This window comes from Carcharhinus amblyrhynchos, chromosome 2 (assembly GCF_965287045.1).
Source record: "Carcharhinus amblyrhynchos chromosome 2, sCarAmb.v2.hapA, whole genome shotgun sequence".
NCBI lineage: Eukaryota > Metazoa > Chordata > Chondrichthyes > Carcharhiniformes > Carcharhinidae > Carcharhinus > Carcharhinus amblyrhynchos.
In genome coordinates this window covers 56651564-56677542 of record NC_137325.1, presented here as the reverse complement: position 1 = coordinate 56677542, position 25979 = coordinate 56651564, and the positions used below count along the sequence as shown (strand labels likewise).

Below are 25979 nucleotides of genomic sequence, written 5' to 3'. Positions count from 1 at the left end.
TCTTTAGTTTCATTACAGATTTACCTGCTGCTCTTCGATTTCACTTTACTTTGGGCAAGTCTGTTCTCATTTCAGAGAAATGTGCCCTCCTCCATTCTCATCTTTTTTGTTTACTTTAGATTGCAAATTGTCCTTTTCCATTGTTAAACCTCATGTTACAATGATCACTGTTCCTAAAGATTCCATGACTCGCAGTTTACAAGAACTCGAACTCGGAACAGGTCCCTTGAGCCTGCTCCATCATTCAATAACAGTCCTGATTTGATTCTGTCCTTAACTCCAGCCAGTAAATTATTTGCCTTACTATTTCTTATTTCCACTTAAACTGATTTGGATTTTCAAAGCCAAGATAACTTTTCATTGATGCACTGATCTGCTCACTTATTAACACAGCCACATCGCTTCATCTTCATTTTCTTTCTTTCTTTCCAAAATGTCCAGATGCCCCTGATTTTTCACCTTCCAGCAATGGTCACCTTGCAATCACGTCTTTGTAAAAGTTCTCATTTCGTACCCATTTACTTGAATTTTTGCTATCAATTCATCCGTCATGTTAAGAATGCTGAGTGCATTCAGATAAAGAGCCAATAATTTTGACTTCTCACCATTTCTCCTGCTCTGACCCAATCTGCTAGTGCACTCTGTTCTGTCCCAGTCTGGTTATCATTTGTCACATCACTACCCTGAATATTGCCTTGCCTTTTCTTGTTAATGTTGTAAGTCTCCCCTCACGTGAAGCCGCCCCCTCCCCTTTGTTATTTAGTTTAAAGCCCTCTTGATCCACTTGATCCACTTCATTTACCAAAACTGGGTTCAGCAATGCCTCCTTCCTTCTTGGGCTGGAAACATAATGGTGAAGAAAACTCTCCTGAGCAAAATTCAGCACTCTTCCTCCTCTCTGCCCTTATTACTATCCCAGTCTATAGCAGGATATGTCCCTCATCATTACCACTCTATCAGTTTTGCGTTCCTCTAATTTCCTTGCAAATTTCTCCCTCTCTATCCTCACTGGTAGGTGGCTAATAGAATACATCCCGGTAGTGTAATGTCATCTTTGTGATTTCTCAACTCAATTGATTCAGTCCTTTGCCTTTCTATTCTCGAAATGTAATATTCTCCTTAATCATTACAGCCACTCACCACTTTGCTTTAAATTCCTATCTTTCCTGAACATGTGTTCTGGAATATTTAGTGCTCAGTGCTGCCCTTTTTTGAGTACCGTCCCGTTTATTGCCCATGTGGCTGTATGCACCAGCAGCTTACAACCTCGCTTACTGCACTTTGATTGTAAACACATATGCAGGTATTATAAATCGCATTTGCACCACCTTGCATTACCTCCTGGTCTGACTCCCACAATATCTAAATATCCCTTACTCTAATGCAATCTGCATCTCTCAACCCTTTGTGAACCTTCTTTACCCTTCCTAGTGCTGTATTCTGTTCCCATTCCTCTGCCAAATGTACTTTAGCCCTCATGCACAGCACCAGCAAATACCTGAAGATGTGAACAAAGCTCAGGAGTAGTAGTGGTACTGACTGATCAAAAGTCACCTCCAGCATTCAGCTGGTCTTAGCACCACTCACTTTGTTTTGCGAGCACATATGTTTCTGGGAGCAGTTCAGAAAACATGTTTTGTATGAATGTAATAGCGTTTGTGCTGTGAGATAAGCAGTGAAATCTGTTGGAGATCTGAAATAAAAACTTTGGTAATGAATGGAACGCCAGTGAACAATTGGAACAATGTTGCTGCTTCAGTTGAAAGTATTAGTCAGGTAGCAGAGTTTTTGCACAGGATAGATCAGAGAGAACACATTTTAGAGCCAAACTATTTACAAAACATACCCCAGCACTATAGAAAGATCTCCTCAGCTTGGTAGTTAAGATAACTTTAATACTCTTAACCAGAATCAAGAATACAGAGTTAAATCTCAACCTCACTTCACTTTTGCTTTATAATTGTTGCAGAGATGAACGAGTCTGCTAACTTTCATAGGGTAGTTAAAAGGTTTGTTGCAGGTATGAGGGGATAAGAACATACAAATTAGGGGTATAAAGAGGCCACTTTGCTCCTCAAACCTGCTCCACCCTTTAATATTATGATGGCTGATCTGATTGTAATCTCAACTCCACATTCCTGTAGACCACAAAATGTATGGTCATTCCTTTACAAATGTCCTCATAGTAAATAAATTGTTAAATGATGAGTGGAACTTAACCGAACACACATTTTAATTAAAATGGCCTAAGGGTATGAACAAGAGATTTTTCTTTAACTATTGGATTGCTGCCTTTCAGAATATTGTTTGCTCACTTCAAATAGCATTTGAAACAGAAATGCCTCATGGAATTTATTGATACATTAAAATAACTAGGCAAGGGTAGCCTGCCCAACAGAAGAACAGCTGTCCCTCAATCATCTAACCATCAATTGGCCATGAGTCAACAGGAACAGGAAGCCCTGCCTCAGAGAGTTGCTGGCAAATGGGAGGACATCAGCTCTCCAGTACTGGCTGCATCACCTAGAATGCTGGCCACCGTCAGTATTTCACTTGTGGCTCGAGGAGACATCCAATGATGCATCAGGACTTGTTAAGTGTTTGGGGATCATGTTTGAGAGCCCTTAGAGAAAGGGGAAATGAGGGTGGGGAGAAGTGGGATAGCATCAACGCCATGGGGGAGGCCTTCCATTGGGCTTCGAGGGCCTATTAAGAAGGAACCTCTTCCCCACCAGTCAGCCTCCAGTGAAGGGGAATCTGTCAGGCTGGCGTACTTGGTATGGACCTCTCCTTCTGCTGACAGGCAATTATGTGACATTAATTGCCACCTAAGGATTTCAAATGGCCCACCGTTGGATGTGTCACTGGATGCCAATCCGCTACAGATAAAGGTTAAAGCTTATTTGTTAGTCACAAGCAGGCTTACGTTAACACTACAATGAAGTTACTGTGAAACTCCCCTATTGCTTAGGGAGCAGGAGTGGGCAGTTTCTGGCAGGCAGGGAACATAGTCTGTTGTGTTTTGAGTATCAGTTCATTGTTCATCTATTCACAATTGTCCTTGATATAGACTCTTGTTGAAAATCTATTGCATACCCTAGTAAACCCTGGTGCTCAAATTATTACACTGTTGTCAAGGACTCAGCTGAGTATTTCAAATTTGCCAGATCAAAGTTAATTAAACAGGGCTAGAATTTCCATGAAGTTCTCCCCCATCTCCCTCCGCAAGGACGATCAGCGGAGAGCCTCACAAAAATGACAATGTTCCTTTAAGCTTTCCACCAATCGTCCACTGAAGCGACAGTTATGTGGAAATGCAACCCCACAGCCGCTTATCATTCCTCTAAAAGAAAATATTTCTCTTTCAAAAAAAAGTTGATTAATCTTAAAAATAAATTAGTTAGCCTTAAAACATATTGATTTGGTAGATTATGTAGATTTGTGGATTCTATACTAACACATGATCAATGTTCAATCCGTGTCATTGTATCAACATCTATTTTGTCCATTATAAAACTCACTGAAAATATTTTTAACTCAAAGTGCAACTCTATTGCATTGTGCCTTGTTGTAACAATTCTTGCGCAGATTTTATGATTTTTGTCATGAAATGACTGTGGAAGTAAATCGAAACTTCTGCAGTGCATAGCAGGTTCAACTGATTATCCTAAGGCAACAAAATTCTCATTAAAATTCACGTTTTTTTCTCTCCACTTTCAATCCAACCGTGTTTTAAATAAGATAAGTCAGGAACGGACAACTGATGTGATACTGATCTTCATACTGTAGGCTGACCATGACGCAAACTTGTGAGTTATCTGCTGGACCACCTTTGAGCTATCTGCTGGCTGTGAAGCATCTTCTGTTTCACTGACTTTAACATTTTACTGCACAAACCTTGAATGTGTCTGTAGAAAGCAACTATCCAAGCTTGAATAAGGAGTACAAATATATATGGTGAACTTTTGCTTGACTATCTTCAGGAGTCAGTGGTTAAATAGTGGAACACTTTCCATGATGGGATGGCTCTCAAAATAATAAATGATTTTTTTCTTGACTCACACTTGCTAACCTTTGCTCTTTATTTTATTACGTGGGTTGAAAGGAAACATTGCACCATTAAATTGTGAATTTTGAGTTAATTTATGCATGCTGGAAAGATAAAGTAGTTTATATGGGAACATGTCACTGTTCTATTTGCCTACACCTTCTTATTCTTCTGAATAAATACAAATCACAGCAAACAGTGCACATTGTCTTCTATAGGAAAATTTCTAATTATATTCAAGTCTGTGTTTTCTACTAGTTAACCAAAGAATTATACCATCAAAGGACAGTTCTTCGTCCTGACTGATGGTCTGTACCTTGGAAATAGGGAGAGGAAAGAGATTGACCAACTTAAAGTTGAGAAGATGAAGATTTGTGAAAATGTTCTGACAATATTTTTAAAGGTTTGCTCTGGAGATGCAAAAACTCCCAGTAAAGACAGATTTACTGTCCTTCCCATTCATGTGCAGCATGGTGGCACAGTGGTTAGCACTGCTGCCTCAGAGTGCCAGGGGTCCCAGGTTTGATTCCCAGCTTGGGTCACTGTCTATGTGGAGCCTACATGTTCTCCCCGTGTCTGCATGGGTTTCCTCCTGGTGCTCCGGTTTCCTCCCACAGTCCAAAGATGTGCTGGTTAGATGCATTGACCTGAACAGGTGCTGGAGTGTGGCGACTAGGGGAATTTCACAGTAACTTCATTGCCGTGTTAATGTAAGCCTTACTTGTGACCAATAAATAAACTTTAAACTTTATTTATCCTGAGAAGGTGACATGGAACCTTTCCCTTGAACGACTTCAGTCCAGGTACTGATGATGCTCCTACCATGTGTTAGACTGCTAATGCTAGGATATTTATTCACTGTCATTGTGGAGCGATATAGTAGTAAGCACTGCTGCCTCATAACGCCAGGGACCCAGGTTCAATTCCGGCCTTGGTCGCTGTCTGAGTGGAGTTTGCACTTTCTTCCTGTGCCTGTGTGGGTTTTCTCCCACAGACCAAAGATGTGCCAGTGTGTTGGGTTGTCCATGATAAGTTGACCCTAGTGTCAGGGGGATTAGCTAGAGTATTTGTGAGGGGGTTACGGGAATAGGCATGAGTGGGATAATGATGGGTCAAGCTTGATGGGCCAAATGGCCTCATTCTGAACTATAGAGGTTCTATGATTTTTATGATTCTGTCAGTAAAAGTAATGTATGTTTGCCAGGATGGTTTGTAGTTAGGAGAGATATCTGGGGTTGAAGGTGCCTGTTACATTTCAGTTCCTTTCTTTCTAGGTGGGAGATCATGTCATTCTGCACAGAGCCACTGGGCTGACATGGGGTTTCCATAACCAACCAATGCCAATGAGGCCCAGTGGTCAAAATGGACCAAGTTTCTCAGCAGAATTGCAGTGCATTCCACCAGATTCTGCTCAGCAGAAATATCTGTCCCACCCTGCTTCAAAGTCCCTTAGAAACCATTTACTGTCCTAACCAGAATGTGACACATACCATTAAGGCTTTTCTTCTGTACTGAGAATTTTTCCTGACTGTAATTGAAATCTATTGAAACCGTCATGCTTGCTCACTTGATTTATCTTTGTCACAATGTTAGTTTTTCTTCATGTGTATAGGAATGTCTTTGATGGTTCATAGAATAGAATCCCTACAGTACTGAAAGACACCATTTAGCCCATCAAATCTGTACTGACTCTTCAACAGAGTATCTTACCCAGGCCCTATCTCTGCAATCCCATGTATTTACCCCTTAATCCCCCTAACATGCACATCTTGGGACACTAATGCAAATTAGCATGGCCAGGCAACCTAATCTGCACTTCTTTGGTTTGCATAAAATCCCAATAACTGCACACTGGATTTGCATGCCCGATCAGTCTCTGCTTTCATAATGTGTGTGAAATTTCAGAACTTTGCCTCAGACTTTGACTCAGAATCACAGCTATTAAGCTGTTGCAAAATCTTCATTCCCAAGCATGACAACACTGAAAAACAATCTGTCTCCTGCCCGACTACTCCTTACTTCCCGTTCACCCCACACATGGTGATTTTCCCCATTTACTCAGCCCATGCACAACAACTTTGGGACCAGTGACCATATTTCTATTAGTTTTAAGATAGCTATGGAGAATGATAGGTCTGTCCCAAAAGTCAATATTCTAAATTGGGGCAAGGCCAATTTTGATGGTATCAGGCAGGAACTTCCAAAAGTTAATTGGGGGAGTCTGTGGGAAGGAAAAGGGACGTCTGGTAAATGGCATGTTTTCAAAAGTGTGTTAACCAGGGTTCAGGGTAAACATAATCCTTTTAGAGTAAAGGGCAAGGCTGGCAGAAGTCGGGAACCCTGGATGACTCGGGATATTGAGGCTCTGGTCAAGAAGAAGAAAGAGGTACATGACATGCACAGGTAGCTGGGATCAAGTGATTCTTTTGAAGAGTATAGGGAGTGTAGGAGTAGAGTTAAGAGAGAAATCTGGAGGGCAAAAAGGGGTCATGAAATTGTTTTGGCAAATAAGGCAAAGGAGAATCCAAAGAGCTTCTACAAATATATAAAGGGCAAAGGAGTAACAAGGGAGAGAGTAGGGCTCCTTAAAGATCAACAAGGTCATCAATGTGCGGATTCACGAGAGATGGGTGAAATGAATATTTTTCGTCAGTATTTACCTTTGAGAAAAGCATGGCTGTTAGGAAACTGGGGGAATTAAATATTGATGTCTTGAGGAGTGTACATATTACAGAGAAGGAGGTGCTGGATGCCTTAAAGCACATCAAGGTAATTAAATCTGCAGGACCTGATGAGGTATATCCCTGGACGTTGTGGGAGGCTAGGGAGAAAGTTGCGGGTCCTCTAGCTGAGATATTTGAATCATCGATAGTCATGGATGAGATGCCTGAAGACTGGAGAGTGACAAATGTTGTGCCTTTATTTAAAAGGGGCTGCTGGGAAGAGCTGGGAATTACTGGCCAGTGAGCCTCACATCTGTGGTGGGTAAATTGTGGGAAGGTATTTTGAGAGACAGGATCTACAAGCATTTAGAGATGCAAGAACTGATTAGGGACAGTCAGCATGGCTTTGTGAGTGGAAAATTATGTCTCACAAATTTAATTGAAGGGGAACCAAGAAGGTAGATGAGGGCAGTGCCATTGATGTTGTCTACATGGACTTTAGCAAGGCCTTTGATAAGGTACTACATGGTAGGTTGTTGCATAATGTTAAATCTCACAGGATCCAGGGTGAGGTATCTAAATGGATACAAAATTGGCTTCTTGACAGAAGCCAGAGGGTGCTTGCAGAGGGTTGTTTTTCAGACTGGAGGCCTGTGACCAGTGGTGTGCCTCATGGATCAGTGCTGGGCCCATTGTTATATTTCATTTATATTAATGATTTGGATGAGAACATAGGGGCATGGTTAGTAAATTTGCAGATGACACCAAGATAGGTGGCATGGTAGACAGTGAGAAAGGTTACCTCCACTTGCAGCGGGATCTTGATTAATTGGGCCAGTGGGCTGATGAATGGCAGATGGAGTTTAATTTAGACAAATGCGAGGTAATGCATTTTGGGAGATTGGACAAGGGCAGGACTTACTCAGTTAATGGTAGGGTGTTGGGGAGAGTTACAGAACAAAGAGATCTAGGGGTACATGTTCATAGCTCCTTGAAAGTGGAGTCACAGGTGGACAGGGTGGTGAAGAAGGCATTCAACTTGCTTGGTTTCATCGGTCAGAACATTGAATACAGGAGTTGGGACATTTTGTTGAAATTGTACAAGCTATTGGCCAGGCCACACTTGGAATACTGTGTGCAATTCTGGTCACCCTATTATAGAAACGATATTATTAAACTAGAAAGAGTGCAGTTAAGATTTACTAGGATGCTATCGGGACTTGATGGATTGAGTTATAAGGAGAGGCTGAATAGAATGGGACTTTTTTCTCTGGAGCGTAGGAGGCTGAAGGGTGACCTTGTAGAGGTCTATAAAATAATGAGGGGCATAGACAAGGTAGATAGTCAATATCTTTACTCCAAGTTAGGGGAGTCTAAAACTGGAGGGCATAGATTTAAGGTGAGAGGGGAGAGATACAAAAGTATCCAGAGGGGCAATTTTTTCATACAGAGGGTTGTGATTGTCTGGAACAAGCTGCTAAAGGTACTAGGAGAGGTGGGTATAATTTTATCTTTTATAAAGCACTTAGATAGTTCCGTGGGTGGAATGGGAATAGAGGGATAGGGGCCAAATGCAGGCAATTGGGATTAGTTTAGGGGTTTCAAAAAAAAAAGGTGGCATGGACAAATTGGGCCGAAGGGCCTATTTCCATGCTGTGAACCTCTGTGACTCTATAACTGGGATAAAAGTCTAGCTTAAAAGGAAAGGTAAGAAACAAAATCCATGGCACTACATCAATGCAGAATGAGGGAATGCTTTCTATTACAGCTGGTAAAGCACTGACAGAATAAGTTTCTAGCCAAATGTTTATTATCAACTAAATTAAGGTTTACAACCAATGCATCATCATCAGGATACTTCTATATCTGTCCAGCAAACAAAGCCACTGTTGATGAGATTGGTTCTTTTACCCAGCCCCGTATACACCTTCGGCATCGACTGGGTACAGTTCTGGAGGAATGAGAGCAAAATTTTGGAAAGATGAATGATCTTTTCATGTTAATCTGATCCTGGGTCAAACAAGAGGTTTCTTTGTCGCAGTTGACTGCTTTTGGATGCTGTGCACGTAGCCAGTGCTGATAATGTACGGTAACTGTCTTTCACAGGCTATGGCTTCGTAGATTTTGACAGCCCAGCAGCTGCACAGAAGGCAGTGGCATCTCTCAAAGCCAGTGGAGTACAGGCCCAGATGGCAAAGGTGAGCATTCTTGACAATTAAGCAATTTTGCCTCTGCATTGCAGTGTTTCTTTATTGGAATTGTAAATTAGGATAATGTCTGTTGGATTAAAGAAGATACCGGTTAGTAACAATGAACAAGGTGGCACTTGTAGAAAATATCTGCCTGGCTTGTCAGTGAGATGCGCATAAATGCATACTGCTACATACCCTGGATGTACCAAATTAAACACGCCCACATGCATTTGGCTGAATATGAATGTGTATGAAAAGTAGTTCATTTGATAAAAAATTGTGTGACTGTTGTACAGTTTTAAAAGGGCATTGCTACCTAGCAAAGCTATGAATAGAAACTCTGTCCTCGTGTACCCATGCTGCCATTTGTCTCAAGCTGTGATAACTTGTTCAGAAAAGAGTTTTGTATTGCTTGAGGATTTTAAACTAAGTTTCCTCATCAAAATGATTGTAATATACTGAGGAAGATTGGACTGTGAGCGGAACTAATGCAAGAGTCTAAAAGTGCTGTTTTGGTTTATGGATTCAGGAAAACATGAAAATCAGACCACACAGGAAGATGTTCTAGTATTACAGTACTGGATGCTCGATTACTCAAAGAGAGATAGATAGACCTCCTCGGCAGGATTGAATCCAGTTGGCTGGAGAGTTAGCGAGGGCCCCACATCATCTCATCTGAGGGAGGCCCACAGAGTTAAGCACTGAACTGTCCAGTCACTGGCCTTACCCCAGATTGAGGACACAAGGGGCACACATTCTGCCCCTGAAGCATGCTGACCAGTCAGATGCAAGCAATTCCTCATTGCTGCTAGTGCCGCTGAGGAGGGGAGGGTAGCTGCGGGCATTGCACCCATCAGAGACCCAGGATCAGTGAGGGATCTCAGCCCACAGGTGCAAAAGGGGGGAATGGGTGTGAAGAAAGGGTCACTTGCTGTTGAAGGGGGTTTGGATTGTAGACAGGGGGGTTTGGAAGAAAGGGCACAGGAGTGGTCTCAGAAGGCCCTTGTCCTACCCATTGCTGGGTCACTTTGTCAGACATTGAGTGCCTTTGAATGTTGGAACTATTAAGGGAGCCCATTTTTACATACCTCACATTTTCCACTGTGGACTTAATTGGGGCAGAGGTGGGAAGGCAGTGGGGTCCTGACCTGGTATTGCCACTCTATTAAATTCCCCCTGACTTCAAAACTGCCTTGGGCTGGGGTGGGCTCATTAAATTCCACCTGATAGGTGTAGACTCAATTAACATTCTGAAACTGACTGCCATTGGTAGGTATCTTACAATTACATCCAAATAGATTTTTTGTTCGCGGGATGTGGTATCACTGACTAGGCCAGCATTTATTGCACTTCCCTAATTGTCCTTGAGGAGGTGGTGGCATGCTGCCTTCTTGAACCACTGCAGGTCCACGCATTGGAGGAATACCCAAGTACTGTTAGGAAGGGAGTTCCAGAATTTTGACCCAGCGATGGTGAGGGCAATATAGTTCAAAGTCTGGGTGATGTATGTAACATAATAATCTACCATTCTAACTGAGGACATAGAAGAACAGATAGTGCTGTATCAAATACTGAGAACTACTTTCTGTCAAGCAGAAGTGGCACAAATTGAGTGGCACAAATGGTGAGCATGAATACATTTACCGCCCAAAGACATATCAAATCCTGTCGGAGATACGGTGAGTTAATGATGCCATCTTGTCACTGATTCTGCCAGATTGAAGAATAGTTACTTTATCCAAAAAAAAGTAACGTGCGGGTGCAAGTCAATGTAACTTCCATTGTAGTGAAACTTTCCTAGCAACCATATCTATTTGTGGCTTTGAGTTTAGTGTGCAGGGACCAATGTAAAGGTTACTTAGTTTCACAGGTGAACAATTAATTAGCAGCAATTCCAATTTTTCCTTATTCACCACAATGAACAGGCGATTATATAAGTAAGGTGGGAGGCTCAGTCATTAGCACTGCTGCCTTACAGTGCCAGAGAATCGGGTTCAGTTCCGGCCTCGGATGACCTATCTGTGTGGAGTTTGAATATTCTCCCCATGCCTGCGTGAGTTTCCTCCAGCTTCTCCAGTTTCCTTCCACAGTCCAAAGATATGCAGGTTAGGTTGATTGACCATGCTAAATTGCTCTTAGTGTCAGGCCTCCTTCTGCACTGTAGGATTCTATTCTATAAAGATCATGGAAAAGTTTGGAGACTGTCCCTTTAAGAGTTTAATGTCACCATATCTTTTGATGACACCATATCCTTGATGTGGTCTCCCCATTCTTTGACTGTAAATATAGGATTTTCATCTCAAGATTGATAGCGGTTCATCTTCTTCTTCTTTGGCAGTCCCTCAGCGTTGAGGATGACTTGCTTCCACTCTGGGAGGTGGGTTCTGCAATGGCTGAATAGTCTAACTCTTGAGCCACAGACTCTGCCACAATTTTGGGTGATGAGATGGGTGAGTGGGACATTCTGGATTCTGTGTTCTCTTTCCAGTGTTTACACACTTCGCCTCTGTGTGCTCTGCCCGGTGATGCTGAAGATGATTGACGCCTTCAGAGATGCTTTTTCTCCAGTTTGGGCAGTCTAAGGCAAATGATTCCTATATGTCGATGGGGATGTTTCATTTATTCAGGGAGGTTTTCAGAGTTTGTTTGTAGTGTTTCCTCCACCCTCCTCATGATCGCTTGCCATTTGCAGTGCTCTGAATAGAGCACTTGGTTCTGGAGTATTGTGTCAGGCATGTGGACAATGTGGCCTGCTCACTGCAGCTGGTTGAGCATAATGAGTGCCTTGATGCCTGGGAGAAGATGCTCACATTGATATGTCCATCCTACCAGCGGGATTTATAGTATTTTGTGGAGGCAACGTAGGTGATATGTCTTCAGGATTTGAGGTGCCTCCTGTACATTTTCCATGTTTCTGATGCACACAGGAGGGTGGGAACCACAGCTGCTCTGTAGACCATGAGCTTGGTGCTGGATTTGAGGTCTCGGGCTTTGAACATTCTGTTCCTCGCATGTCTGAAGACTGCACTGGCGCACTGAAGTTGATGCTGGATTTTATCAAAGATGTCTGCTCGCAACAAGAGGAGGCTCCCGAGGTATGGGAAATGAACCAGTCTGTCCAAGGCCTCATCGTGGATCTTGATGGTTAGGGAGCAGGAGCAGGCAGGTAGAGAACCTTTGTTTTCGGATGTTTAGTCTGAGGTCCATTCTCTCAAATGCCTCGGTGAGTGCGTCAACGAAGATTTGTAGCTCAGCCCCTGAATGTGCACACACACAGGCATTGTCTGCATACTGCAGCTTGATGACAAAAGTTGGGGTGGTCTTGGTTCTAGCCTGGAGGCGCTGGAGTTTGAAAAATTTCCCGCTTGTCCGATAGGTTGGCTCCATTCCAGCAGGGAGCTAAGGATGATGGGTGGAGTGTTGCTGCGAGGAAGATGGAGAAGAGCACTGGTGCAATGCACGGTTCCCTGTTTGACCCCAGTTTGCACACATATTGGGTCAGTGGTGGTTCCATTGGTGAGGATTATGTCCTGCATGTCATCACAGAGCAGACAGAGAATGTTGAATTTCTACAGGTAGCTGATTTGAAGACAATGTTCCATAATCCCTCACGTTTGACAAGAGTTGAAAGACTTTGCGAGATCAAAGAAGGCCATGTACAGCAGTTGATGCTGTTCTCTGCACTTGTCCTGGATTGGTCATGAGCTGAAGATCATGTCCATTGTGTCTCTTGATGGGCAGAAACTGCACTGAGACTCAGGAGGAGATCTTCAGCCACTGGGAGGTGGCAGCTGAGGGGAATTCTCATGATGACCTTCTTCTTGACGGAGTAGGAAAATTCCTCTGTAATTTCCACAGTTTCCTTTGTTGAAGGTGGCCACAATTAAAGCATCTCTCCTGGTATGCTCCCAATATCCTCTTCCTTCTGGACAAAGTGATGGGGTTGTGTATTCTTGTTAAGAGTGTTCCTCCACTATATTTTAATACTCAGTGGGAATTCCATTTCAACCCAGAGGCCTTGTTGTTTTTCAGCTGTCGGATGGCTTTTTAACCTCATGGCAAGCTGGAGTTGCTCTGAGATGGTGGTGGGAAGCATGTTGCAGGATGGCGTTTAGATCACTTGTGTTGAAATCCATGTCTTGTTGAGGAAGTCCTCAAAGTGCTCTCCCTGGTATTGGCTGCCCCTCTGTCTTTGATGTGAGCCTCTCGGTTTTTGGCTGTCAGGGTGGTGGGTACCTGCTTACACAGTCCACAGATGTTTTGAATTTCACTGAAGAAGATATGACGGTGAGTTGCTGAGTCTCCTGCGCTCTTTTCACCCACCATCTGTTCTTTAGGTGGCAGGTCCTTTCTTGCACCTTGGCCTTCAGTTGCCTGTAGGCTTGTTTCCTCTCGCTCACGTTTTGGTGGAGCTGCCAGTTCAGGAACGGTCAAGGAGAACCTGGATTTCCTGGTCATTCTTGTCGAACCAGCCTTCGTGTTTCCTGGGCGAAAGCTTGAGCATCTCCTCGCAGGTGCTGACCGTTATGGTCACTTTCAAGGCGGACTAGGGCACTCTGTGGCTCTGGTTCATTGGTCGTTGCCAGGTTAGCTGCGAAACGCTGACTAACTCTTGCTTCTCAGGGTCTTTGAATCCAGCGACATTGAATCTCCTGCAGCAGAATTTTTCTGCGACTGCCGATTTGGGATCAGGGTGACACGCTTATCACCTGCCATCAGCTGTATTGGAAGGACTTCACATTTGACACTCTTTCATTGTCAGCAAGTCCTGAAAGGGGACTTGAATGCAGAGTTTCCAGACCAGAGGTAGGAACACTACCACTGCGTCACATGACCTACCATTGATCTTAGTACTCTCATCCACCTAAAATCTGTTCTCAGTCTAGAAAGACCCCCAGCCTTTTGGGGAAGAGATTTCCAGATTACCACTCCTCTCGGTGTGGATGTCATTGGAGTCTGTGTCATTGCTATGGAATTGTTACTGAAAAGGTTAGGAACCACTGATCTAGCTGTCTGAGTGAGAAAGTTTGTGAAAGGTGACTGGTTCCTTAATATTTTGATGATTTTTTTTTTCCAGGAGAGTAAGACAGTGCCCCTATTAAGGAGCTAGCCTGGCATAGACCCAATGGGCTGAATGGCCTCCCCTGGGGTGAAAATGACTCCATTAGCAGAGGAGGAGGTTCTGCTTTTCTAGAGTAGGCCAGTTTAAGTGAGAAAAACCTATGGAGATGGCCCATGAATATCATTGGAATGAGCTCCTTCCAACCTTCCCAGTAAGTGTGACTGTGATAGTTGGACTGAGTAAGAATTTTAGAAGCATGTTGCTCAAATAGAGCTATAATATGAAAGTGACAGCTTTGATTGGATATAGAACAAAATACTATGGAAAAGCGATGGTCTTGTCACTTACCATTCCACAGCAGCTCCTCCTGCAGAATCATAGAATCCTACAGCGTAGAGGCCATTCGGCTCATCGAGCCTATACCAACCACAATCCCACCTGGGCCCTACCCCTATAACCCCATGCATTTACCCTAGTTAGTCCCCTGACACTAAGGGGCAATTTTGCATGGCCAATCCACCTAACCTGCGCGTCTTTGGACTGTGGAAAGGAAACCAGACCACTGGAGGAAACCCACACAGACATGGGGAAAATATACAAACTCCACACAGTGACCCAATGGGAATCGAGCCTGGGTCCCTGGCACTGTGAAGCAACAGTGCTAATCACTCTGCCAATAAATGCACAGAATTCATGTCTCTCAAAGTGTTAATTCCAACCTGCATTTATTTTGTTTAACAGCTGACAAATAGAGATGACAGAAATACTGGGATGTTTTCAAAGGTTCAAAATTGCTTTAGAAAAGTCTGCAGCCTTCACATAGATTGGGACTGAGGAAGTTACAAGTAACAAAATACCCATTGCGGAAGCATGGAATAGACCTTGTGGTCAGAATGATGCTATCCCAATCAGAGTAACAAGAAAATAAATACATCGATGTCACTTGTTTATTCCCTGCAGCTCATGTGATGGATGTGGTTTGTAACTTTGAAACTATTTATTTGTTTTTGGAAAAAGCCTTGTGACCTAAAATCCCATGTTACAATTTGACTAGCGCTCATGCCTGGACACCTGAATGGCAAAAACACTTGCCTTTTCTACTTGAAGCCTCAAAGAATGTGAGACTGGAAAATGACAATTGAATTCTTGAACAGAGATAAGGTCCAGTTATGCAGCTGGACACCACCAGGTACAAACCAATGTATCTTTGACTTCATGGATAATAGAATAAAAGACCATCACAAATCTGCTTCAGAGCCAGGTTACATGTGATCTTCAATATTCTGGGTTCATAACATTCCAGATTAACTTCCATCAATTACTCTCTCACCTAAAATCATCCATGAAATACATAGTATTACAATAATTCCAATAGACATGCTCATCAGACCTTTAAGAATTCAAAATCAATTATTCCTGAAACGTGTAAACATGACAGCTGTGAGTTTGCACTGCTGCCTCACAGGATCAGGGACCCAGGTTTGATTCCCAGCTTGGGTCGCTGTCTGTGTGGAGTCTGCACGTCCTCTTCATGTCTGTGTGAGTTTCCTCTGGGTGCTCTGGTTTCCTCCCACATTCCAAAGATGTGTAGGTTCCATTGATTGGCCATGTTAAATTGTCCCGTAGTGTCCTGGGATGCATAGGTTAGAGGGATTAGCAGGGTAAATATGTGGGGTTACAGGATAGGGTCTGGATGGGATTGTTGTTAGTGCCAACTCAATAGACCGAATGCCCTCCTCTGCACTAGGGATTCAAATGGTAAACCCCAGGATGTTAATGCCATTGAATGTCAAGAAGTGATAGCTAGATTCTCTTTTGTTGGAGATGGTTGTTGTTTGGCATTTGTGTGCCATGAATGTTACTTGTCACTTGTCAGCCCAAGTCTAGAAATTGTCCAGGTCTTGCTGTATTTGGACACAGGTTGCTTCAGAATCTGTGGAGTTGTGAATGATGCATAACATTGTTTATTACCAACACCCCCACTTCTGACCTTATGATGGTGGGAAGGTCATTGATGAAGCAACTGAAGGTGGTTGGCCTAGGCCACTATCATGAAGAGCTCCTGCAGCGATGTCCTGGAACAGAAATGATTGGCCTCGAAAAACCATAGCCATCTTCCCTTGTGTCAGATATGATTCCAACCAGTGGACAGTTTCCCCCCCGTTTCCCATTAACTTAACCCGTTTTGCTAGGGCTGCTTGATGTCACACTCAGTTAAACACTGCCTTGATGTCACTCTCACCTTACCTCTGAGTTTTAACCAAGGCTGTAATGAAGCCAAGAACTGGATGACCTTAGCAGAACCCAAACTGAGTGTCAGTGAGCAGGTTATTGCTAAGCAAATACTGCTTGATAGCACTGATGACGACCCCTTCCATCACTTTACTGATGATCAAAAGTAGACTGATGGAGCGGTAATTGGCCAAGTTCGATTTGTGCTCCTTTTTGTTCACCAGACTTGGGCAATTTTCCACATTGCGGGGTTGATGCCAGTGTTGTAGTTATACTGGATTATCTTGGGTGGGGGCACAGAAAGGTTTAAAGCACAATTTGGAGTATTATTGCCAGAATCTTGTCAGGATCGTTGCAGCATTCAGTGCCTTCAGCCATTTCTTTATATCATGTGGAGTGAATCAAATTGGCTGAAGATTGGCATCTGTGACACTCTGAACCTCTGGAGGCCAAAATGAATCATCCCTTCCGCCCTTCTGGCTGAAGATTGCTGTGCATGCTTCCTTATCTTTTACAGGATGGAGATATTTGTGGAACTTCCTTCTCCAATGAATTATTCAGTTGTCAATCACCATTTAAGACTGGCAGAACAGCAGAGCTAAGATCTGATCTGTTGCCTGTGGAATCAATTTCTGCTTATGTTGTTTGGCATGCCTTGTAGTTTCAGCAGGTTGACACCTCATTTTTAGTATGTCTGGTGTTGCTCCTGGCATGCCCTCCTGTACTCTTCATTGAACCAGAGTTGATCCCCTGTCTTGAGGTAATGGTAGAGTGGGGGATTTTCTTTCTATATTCATTCTTGGGATGTGGGTGTCACTGGTTAGGCCAGCATCTATTGCCCAGCCTTCAAGGTATTTTAGAGTCAATCACATTGCTGTGGATTTGGAGTCACATGTAGGCCAGACCAGTTAAGGACAGCAAATTTTCTCCCTTAATGGACATTAGTGAACCAGGTGGGTTTTTCTGGTAATCAGCAATGGTTTCATGGTCACCATTAGACTTTTTGTTTTAGATTCTGTTGAATTTAAATTGGTGGGATTTGAACATGGATGCCCAGAGCACTACCCTAGGTCTCTGGATTACTAGTCCAGTGAGACTGCCACTATGCCAACACCTCCCCTAGTTATTTACAAACATTCTGAAAACCACACAACACACTTTGTCACTGTATCTGATACAGGGAACATTAGCAAGGGATTTTACGTATACCATATTTCCCCATTCCAAAGAAGGGTAAAATAGTGCCACATCAATATATTTGTTTAATCAAATTCACATTAGGGCTTTAAACAATCATGGGCTGGAGTTTGTGATGAATTTGAAATAAATATTCAGACCAATTTTGCCAGAGTAAGAAGTGGTCATACTGATGTTTCTCTTTACCGCTGGCTAATTTTAAATGGCTGTGTAAGACATAACTGGGCATCATGTTGTGCTACATGTCTGAGTTGACTGTTGCTCTTGGCAGAGCATCTTCATTTCTGATCCCACAGACAGCACAACTTCAACAAATCGTGCACTTTCTGCCTATCCTGAGGTGAATCAATTGCACACATATGACTCTTTGTCCATCTGTCCTTGTTGCAGATGTTTTTCAGAGAATCGCTACACTACATAAATATGCACAGATTCACTATTTTTTACCTTCATGGTTTGGATGAAGGTCCAGGATCTATGACATAGTCTGCTGCTCAAGGAAGCAAGATGTAATTTGTCCTCTGTGGTAATCTGCCCAGATGAAATTTCCTTGATGTCCTACTTAAAATCATGTTACATTTATGTGATGAATGTGATCGGCATTTTTGCATATGAGCTCTTTGACTTAATTACATTTCTCAAGGATATTGCGAGGTAGGCATTTATCTGATGATGGAATAAGTTCATAGAGAGGGATTCCGAAGGGATATTTGTTACAAAATTGCATTCCTGGCGTGGACTATGAGCCACCAGGATTTCATATTTGGAATTTGGACATGAATTTAAATCCATTGATTTGAACAAGATTTTTCATCATTATCCTTTGGTCTGTTCCTGCAGTAATAAAACTTACTGGCAACAATGATAACTATTTGAAAGCTACAGAGGCACTCAAATCGTGTTTTTGAGAAATAAATTCCATACCATCTTGCTCCAAAGCTATTTAAAACATATAGACAGCCCTCAGTCTTATGACATCATTGGTTCTCGAAAATCGCATTTAAAGTCGAAACAGCATAAGTCAGAACCAATTTTCCCATAGGCACTATGGAATAAATGAGGGATTGGTTCTTGAACTAAGGCTGGAAATCACTCATAGGTTGTCTGGCAGTGTAAAATGCTCTCAACTCTTGCCCTGAGATGACTGTTAATGTCTGCAGGCCTTAGCACAAGTTCCTCAGTTAGTGCGAGGGATACAATGAAGCCTTTGATCATTGTCACTTGCCTGTTTAACCTTGAACTTCTGCAAGTCTGACTGCATAATAAATACAACATAAGTGTATAAATGCATTAAAAACGCAATGGTTGTGCCAAAATTGTAACAGAATAAAACAGTAGTTTCCAAGCCAATGAAGATGAACCAACTTGTCCAGTCATAGAGATGTTAGTACAGAACAGCAGTGCGCACTTATGAACATGCTGGCATGGTGTTCTGAAGGGAAAACCGATATGGTAAAGTTGAAATGGGGTGTCAGTTTATAAACATCATAAGTGCCATTCATCATAACTTGAATGTTGTGAAGTCAAGGACTGCCAGGATGTACATTTTGCCCATTACAGTTCTGGAAGTTCAATTTAACTTTATTTTTCAGATATCATGTAGTGGATATTTGCATCAACTCTGCAGTTAAAATGACCAACTGACAATGAAAATAAGAATGAAACAATATCTGATCTATTGCTCAATTTTGTGAACTGTTAGTAAAACGATAACAGTGTTGGGCAACATGACTAAGCTAAGTCTGGAGGATGTGGTCAAGTTTTAATTGTTCCACGTTCCACAAAGTATGGAAAAAGCTGCACATTTCAGATGTGGATGGACTCTATATCATTTTGGAATGGTAGCATGTTGTCCAAGGTCTGGAGATTTTACCAATGATAACTGCAGCTGGATTGATGGAATGAATAACATCCTGTGGTTACTTGATGTTTCATAATGCCTGAGAACATTCATTTCGAGATGGAGTTCTCACCATACATCTCTTATTCTTGTTGCTGCTGTAACTAATTGTCGCTTGTAGCCTTGAATCATATTTATTCACTTTTAACACAAAAAAGATGTTGTACTGGCAGACAGAACTACAGGGCATGAATTTATCAAGAATTTGACTACACATGTGGTCACCTAAGTATTTGTCACTAACATATGACGTGGCATGGTTAACCACTAAACTACGGGCGGAATTTTACCAACGTTTGTCAAGCGTGCAGGCTCTGACTGAAAATTGACGTGTCTATCCAGATGCATTGCCAACTTCTCAGACCAGACTTTCTGGCACTCTGTGCACGGAGATCTGGAACTGCAGTTTATCCTGTCACTATGGTGGTCTGGAGCATGATGCATTGGAGTGTCATCTTTAAGGAGTGCCCCAATGAGCGCTAGAATTAAGCACATCCCCCACTTCTTCCACAGACACAGAGTACTGTCCACCCCCTCCCACAAGCTTCAAACAAATCTCCCCACCACCACCATGGACATATTGAAGGCTCATTTTCCACACCATCCCCACAACCAAACAAGTATTGGGGGCAGGGGCTGGGAGGGGTGGTGGGTAGATGGTTGGGGGTGGAGGGGAGGTAAGTGGTGAACACTAATATTCACATTTGGTTGCTACATTAATACCAAGTCAGATTTTTTTCAACTTGCAGGATTTCATTTTCAATCAATAATAGCCCAAATTTGTGCAATCAATAGCTTCCCATAAATATCTGGTGATCTTTGTGATGTGGTTTTTACCTTTCTCAATGTTAATTTAGTTCTGGCAACAGCCTTCAGAGGACAATGGCATCAAACAGCCAATTGTGTTGAAGAATTCTCACAGCAAACCAGGAAGTAGAAAGCATGGCTTATCCTTCACTCTTTAATCATTTTACAGATAGCAAAATAAAGATGGGGACATACATATGGGATTAAGGTAGAAGCTGAATTATCCAAAATAGACTTTTTTAAAATGTTTATAGAGCCATATGGATTTTCTTTATTCTAATGGAGAAAATTGACATTCTGCCATTATAAAATTTATTTTTTCAGGGCCTTAGAGTTTGTTCAGCAGTAATTATGATTTAGTGCACTGTTAAAATTCCAGTTACATTTAATTTAGTAAGACACGTTTTTTTCAAGGGTTTTCATAGCGAAACTAAAGGTTAAATGTTGGAAGTTGATGCCTAATCAGTCATTTGCCATTGGTTTCTAGCTGCAACAACTTAAACAGCACACCCTGTGCAAGAATAGGAATCACTGGCTTCTGGATTTTCATGTTTAACCACATGCGGCTGTCAGAGCTTGCTATCATTATCATGGAGCAATAGCAATGAACTCCGACAGTTTCATTACATCACATACCCAGGCCAATATGCTTGGTATTGTAAGAACTTGGAATTGTCATCTGTGTCCAAGGAGATGCTGTATGTACTTGACATTGAAGAAGGCATAATGCATTTCAAATGTCTTTAAGCTCTTCTAGGAACATAGGAATTAGGAGCAGAAGTAGACAAATTCAGTCCTTCAAGCCTGCTCTGCCATTCAGTCAGATCATGGCTGATCTTTCTCTCTGGTCTCCACACCCTCACTGTTCCCCATATCCCCTTATCCCTTTGTTTTTATTAAAAATATTACTATTCCCTTCTTGAAACCATTCAATGATTCAGACTCCACCACGCTATGGGATAGCGAGTTCCACAAATTCACCACCCTCTGCAAGAAGTAGCTCCTCTTTATCTCAATTTTAAATCTATCGGCTCTCAACCTATACAGAAACCTATTTCCCAGTTTAGTATATGAACCCACAGTGTGAAATTTTATAAAAATATTGAGCATGTCAAACAGCCCCATCTCTCTTGAGGAAAGTACATTTTTCTCAACAGCTATATTAATTCAGTAAAATTATTTCAAATCGTTATGAAGCTGTTACTATTTTTAGAATGGTGCTATGCACAGAAGATAAAGTGTGTTTATTGGGAATATTCCAGCTTCAAGAGGAGTTCAATAAGATGGGGCAGCACTGTGGCACAGTGGTTAGCACTGCTGCCTCACAGCGCCAGGGGCACAGGTTTAATTCTGGCCTTGGGTCACTGCCTGTGGAGTTTGCCCAGTGTCTGTGTGGGTTTCCCCCCAGGTGCTCTGATTTCCTCCCACAGTCCACAGATATGCGGGTTAGGTGAATTGGCCATGCTAAATTGACCCTAGTCTCAGGGGGATTAGCAGGATAAGTATGTGAGGTTGAGGGAATACAGCCTGGATGGGATTGTGGTCGGTGCAGACTCAATGGGCCGAAGGACCGCCTTCTGCACTGTAGGGGATTCTTCTATTCCACAGTTGCTTGCAGTGGCAAAGAAAATATGATAGCTTGCATTATGGCCATAATGCATATTTCCTTATTTCACAATTGTATGAAGAGTGCTGGATATATAAATATAATGGAGGTTAGGTAGGTCAATGGGTTCACTATTTGCTGAAGAATCATTTTAAAGATGTGGTGGGCCTGAAAGGAGCTTTGAAATGCTTTGCATTGTATCTGTTGCATTGCAAAGCATTCTGATCAACAATAAGACTGGTGCCAGCTATTTCGATCACCCTTCTGTGCAGTTAAACAGTTTGAGCCTTGAAAGCTCACAACCAAAACACATACACGCAGTTTTCAGTGAAATAGAGGCTACTTGAAATAAATTGATCACTGAAGCCCCATACCAGTCTGTGCCAGTTTATGGGATTTTAAATGGTAAAGGTTTCTCATAAACATTGAACGTCAATCGATCTAAACGTCTAGTCAAGGAAATTGATTGGTTTAAATATGTTTTAAATGGCTTTTTTTTCTCCGGCTGCAGACCCATCAAGAGAAATCCTTTGTAAAAGCTGTAGATAATGTTACATTGTAATTGATTTGTTGCCAGGCTTTACTGAGATGCATGTTCCGTTTTCAGCACTTCCCTCACTACAGATAAGAAAAGGATACATTGTCCATGTTTAAAGTGTGTGGGACAGTGTTTAAATAAAACTGGAACTTTTCATAAGGTGAAGAAATAATTGCAGTAAACTCAGGCACAATGGAGGCAAATTCTCTGTTAATTTCTGTCGTTCCCCTAATATAAATCATCACTTTGTCAACCAGAAATAGTTGCAAAGTTATCTGGAACCCGTACTTGTATACGGTATGATTTTACATTTGTTATATCTTAATGTACTGTTGGAGATTAGAAGTAAAAAGAATACTCTTCTTTACTTCCTGAGTATTTGTACATTAGCTCGTGCTACAGGGGTTGTGTTATATTCCATTGGTAATTGTAACTCCCCATTATGTGGTATCTTTGATTAATCCGCAACCCATTCCCCACACATCCTAGGTAATAAAGATTTACTGTAGGTGTTTCCCAAAGTTCTGACAATCACTTATACATTATATGTATTTTTGTATATATGTAAATGTATACTGGTGCTTTTAAACAAAGACATTCTTTGAATTTTCCCTTAGACCATTATTTTGAAAAGAAAAAGTACCTGACAGAAAATTGGGTTTTATTTTAGTAACTTTAGAAGCAACAATAACTTGTATAATATCGTTAACACTGTAAAATATTCCAAAGCACATCACAGGGATGTACCAAATCAAATTTGACATTGAGCTCCGTGGGCAGCCAAAAGCTTGGTCACAAAAGTAGGTTTCAATGAAGGAAGAAAGTGGTAACCTTCAGTCTCATAAATCGATGGTTTGCGCCTTGGTGGCCATCTATGAGTCCACCCCACCCCAGTATGGCTTTGCTGCGCATACTGCAGAGATGGACAGCAGGCTAAGAAGATGCATAATTCAGTGGCCTATTTTTCATTCTGGGCCCTCTTCATGACCTGCAAACGCCTCTTCTGGTGCCCTTCCAGAAGACAGAGCTTTCAGCGGCTCTCCTCCAGTTCTCAGTGCTGATGCTGCCATCTTCAAATTTTGCTTACAGGTGTCCCTGTAGCAGAGGTATGAGAGCCTAGGAAGTCATGCCCAGTGGCGAGTTCATCATACAAAATATATACAGTCATCATCCACATGATGAATGTAACTGAACCAGCGCAGGTGTCATTGGTTTAGCAATGAGTATATGCTGATGGACTTCTCACCCTCCAGGACCTTTGAGCTGGTGACCTTGTCCGCCAAGGGGTGCTGGGGATACATAAGAGACAATGAAGGAGTCACGAGCAGTAAAAAGGCTGAGAGATTTAGGGAGAGAATTCCAGAGTTTTAGAATTAAGGAGTCTAAAAACATGCCCAATAATGATGGAGTGATTAAAATAGAGGGTGTGCAAGACGAGCACAGAGACGCCAGAGGGTTGCTTGGCTGGAAGAGGTGACAGAAACAGAAATGGGACAAAGTCATGGCCGAATGTGCAAACAAGAATGAGCATTTTAAAATGAGGCATTGGTAAACCTGGTGTCAGTTGGATGTCATTGTGTGCAGGACTGGTGTGTAAAAGAACTTGGTGCAAGTTAAGATACCGCCTGCTGAGTATTGGATGAGCTGGAATCTACAGAGGGTGCAGATTGGGAAACCAGCCAGAAGATTTATTTGAGTCCAGAGTTGGCAAAATAGAGAATTATGCTTTTGTTACTGGTTATTTTTGCATATTTTTCTATGTTAAAGGTACTATATCAATGCAAATTATAGATTTTTGAGCTACAGTAGATGAGTCATACATCACAGCATTTGCTGCAATACTTGGGATGGCACAGTGGCACAATGGTTAACACTGTTACCTGACAGTGCCAGGGATCTGGGTTCAATTCTAGCATCAGGTCACTGTCTGTGTGGGGTTTGCACACTCTCCCCGTGTCTACATGGGTTTCCTCCTGATGCTCTGGTTTCCTCCCACAGCCCAAAGATATGTGGGTTAGGTTGATTGGCCATGCTAAATTGACCGTAGAGCCAGGGAGATTAGCAGGGTAAATATGTGGGGTTATGGGAATAGAGCTTGGGTGGGATTGCCGTCGGTGCAGATTCAATGGGTTGAATGGCCTCCTTCTTCACTGCAGGAATTGTATGATTCTATGACTCACAATGTGTGGATTTATCAAATGTTAGGCAAAGGTTATGTGCCCACTATGTTTTTGAATTCATGTGTGGGGAGGTGGGGAGGCTCCAATTAGCCTGGTTATGGTTACATTTGGGATTTTTAGTCAATGTCCAATTTCCCAATATGATAGAGTGGTTGTTTAATTGACTGACAGCCAAAGGGGGAGGAGAGAGGGTGCAACACCCTGGGCAGGCCTAGAGACCCTCCCTGCATGCCTAGGACATGCAGCCAAAGGGTGCCCTGCAAGAGGAATTCCCCACTATTCATTCCTCCCATCCCCTTCATGGTGGTGGCCTGGCTGCATTTGGGATTCCACCGGGAGAGGGATCCTTGCTCAAGTATCTAAACCTATTGTTTAATTAAATTCTTAAAACATTGCTGACAAAGCACCTTAATGTTGAAGCACATTCTCAGTTGCTTGTCTTTTACTGCAGTCAGGCCCTCTTCTGAAGCTGAAAGGCCTTTAATTGGCTCTCCAGCAGGGCAGCCTACCTGTCAGCTTTAATTGGATAGGGAATCTATCTCCATGAAGTTAAGTGGGCATCTCAGTCAAAATTCCAACTCTCTCCCTCTGCCGGAGGCAGGTCCAGGACTCGGAAACAGTCCTGACTCCTGTTTCTTGCCATTGGAGTGTGATGGTGAAGAAAACTGTATCCAGAAAAATATGAAAAGAAAATGTTTCAGATATAAAACATCACTGTGCAGTTCTACCAATGATTTGATGTTAGTGTTTTGGTTACAAACAGAAAATATTAAGTACCTTTTTTAATTCCTTGTAAATGAGCCAATTTGCATGTAACCAAGACAAGCCATGGACATTGATTTGCTTCAGACAGCCTTTCAGAGCATAAGAATGATTTTAAAGATTTTTTTCTTGTCTAATGCATTTATAAAAATCATATACCCAAATGTGTTCATTATCTGGCCATTATGGTGATTAGTAAGTAAGTGCGAATTGGGATCTGCTAAGACCTCATTGCAGCATAGCTGGAAGTTGGTTGCTGAACAATGACTTGCACGCCCATGCAGTTAGGAATCCCAATGTGCATCTGTCATGAGTCGCTAGCCAGAAAACGAGGTCAGGGAGCAGACAGAAAGCGGACATCTCTTCTAGGAGAGCAATCCTTGCTCAAATATCTAAACTCTGTCGTTCATATTCTCAGTTAACACATTGTGTTGAATTTCTTGGTGAAAGCAATGATCCTATACTCTGGTTGCAAACACCAATGCTGCCAATTCCAGAACCTGAGGGAATTGGACCTCAATCAAGGAGCCTCCTGCCTGCCTTCGGGGCTTTTGTGCCTTTGTAGGTGGGGAAGCTGCCTTCAAGACCAAATTGGAGGACTGGTAGCCTCAGCACTGGGTGCACTGCTGCTGTTGGGACTGCAGGAGATCCTGCCGTGAGAAGAGAAGAAACACTTGGAACTCAGGTGAGAGGATTGGGTTCACTGAGGCAAGTCAGGTAGGCCCTGGCTCAGGGAGGGTCATTGTGGAGGGCTGGGTGGGGGTGGGATATACATAAGGAGGCCATCAACTT

The 25979-nt window shown here is 42.5% G+C and overlaps 1 protein-coding gene across 4 annotated transcripts in view; it reads left to right on the top strand.

The window, feature by feature from the left end:
* LOC145354743 (RNA-binding motif, single-stranded-interacting protein 3) overlaps window positions 1-25979 on the top strand; it is a 615155-nt gene that overhangs the window by 291608 nt on the left and 297568 nt on the right. For all 4 annotated transcript variants that reach the window (XM_080206215.1, XM_080206195.1, XM_080206224.1 and 1 more), the window contains exon 4: window positions 8818-8909. In XM_080206215.1, coding sequence (XP_080062341.1) covers window positions 8818-8909 — 92 coding nt within the window. The remainder of the gene's footprint in view (window positions 1-8817; window positions 8910-25979) is intronic.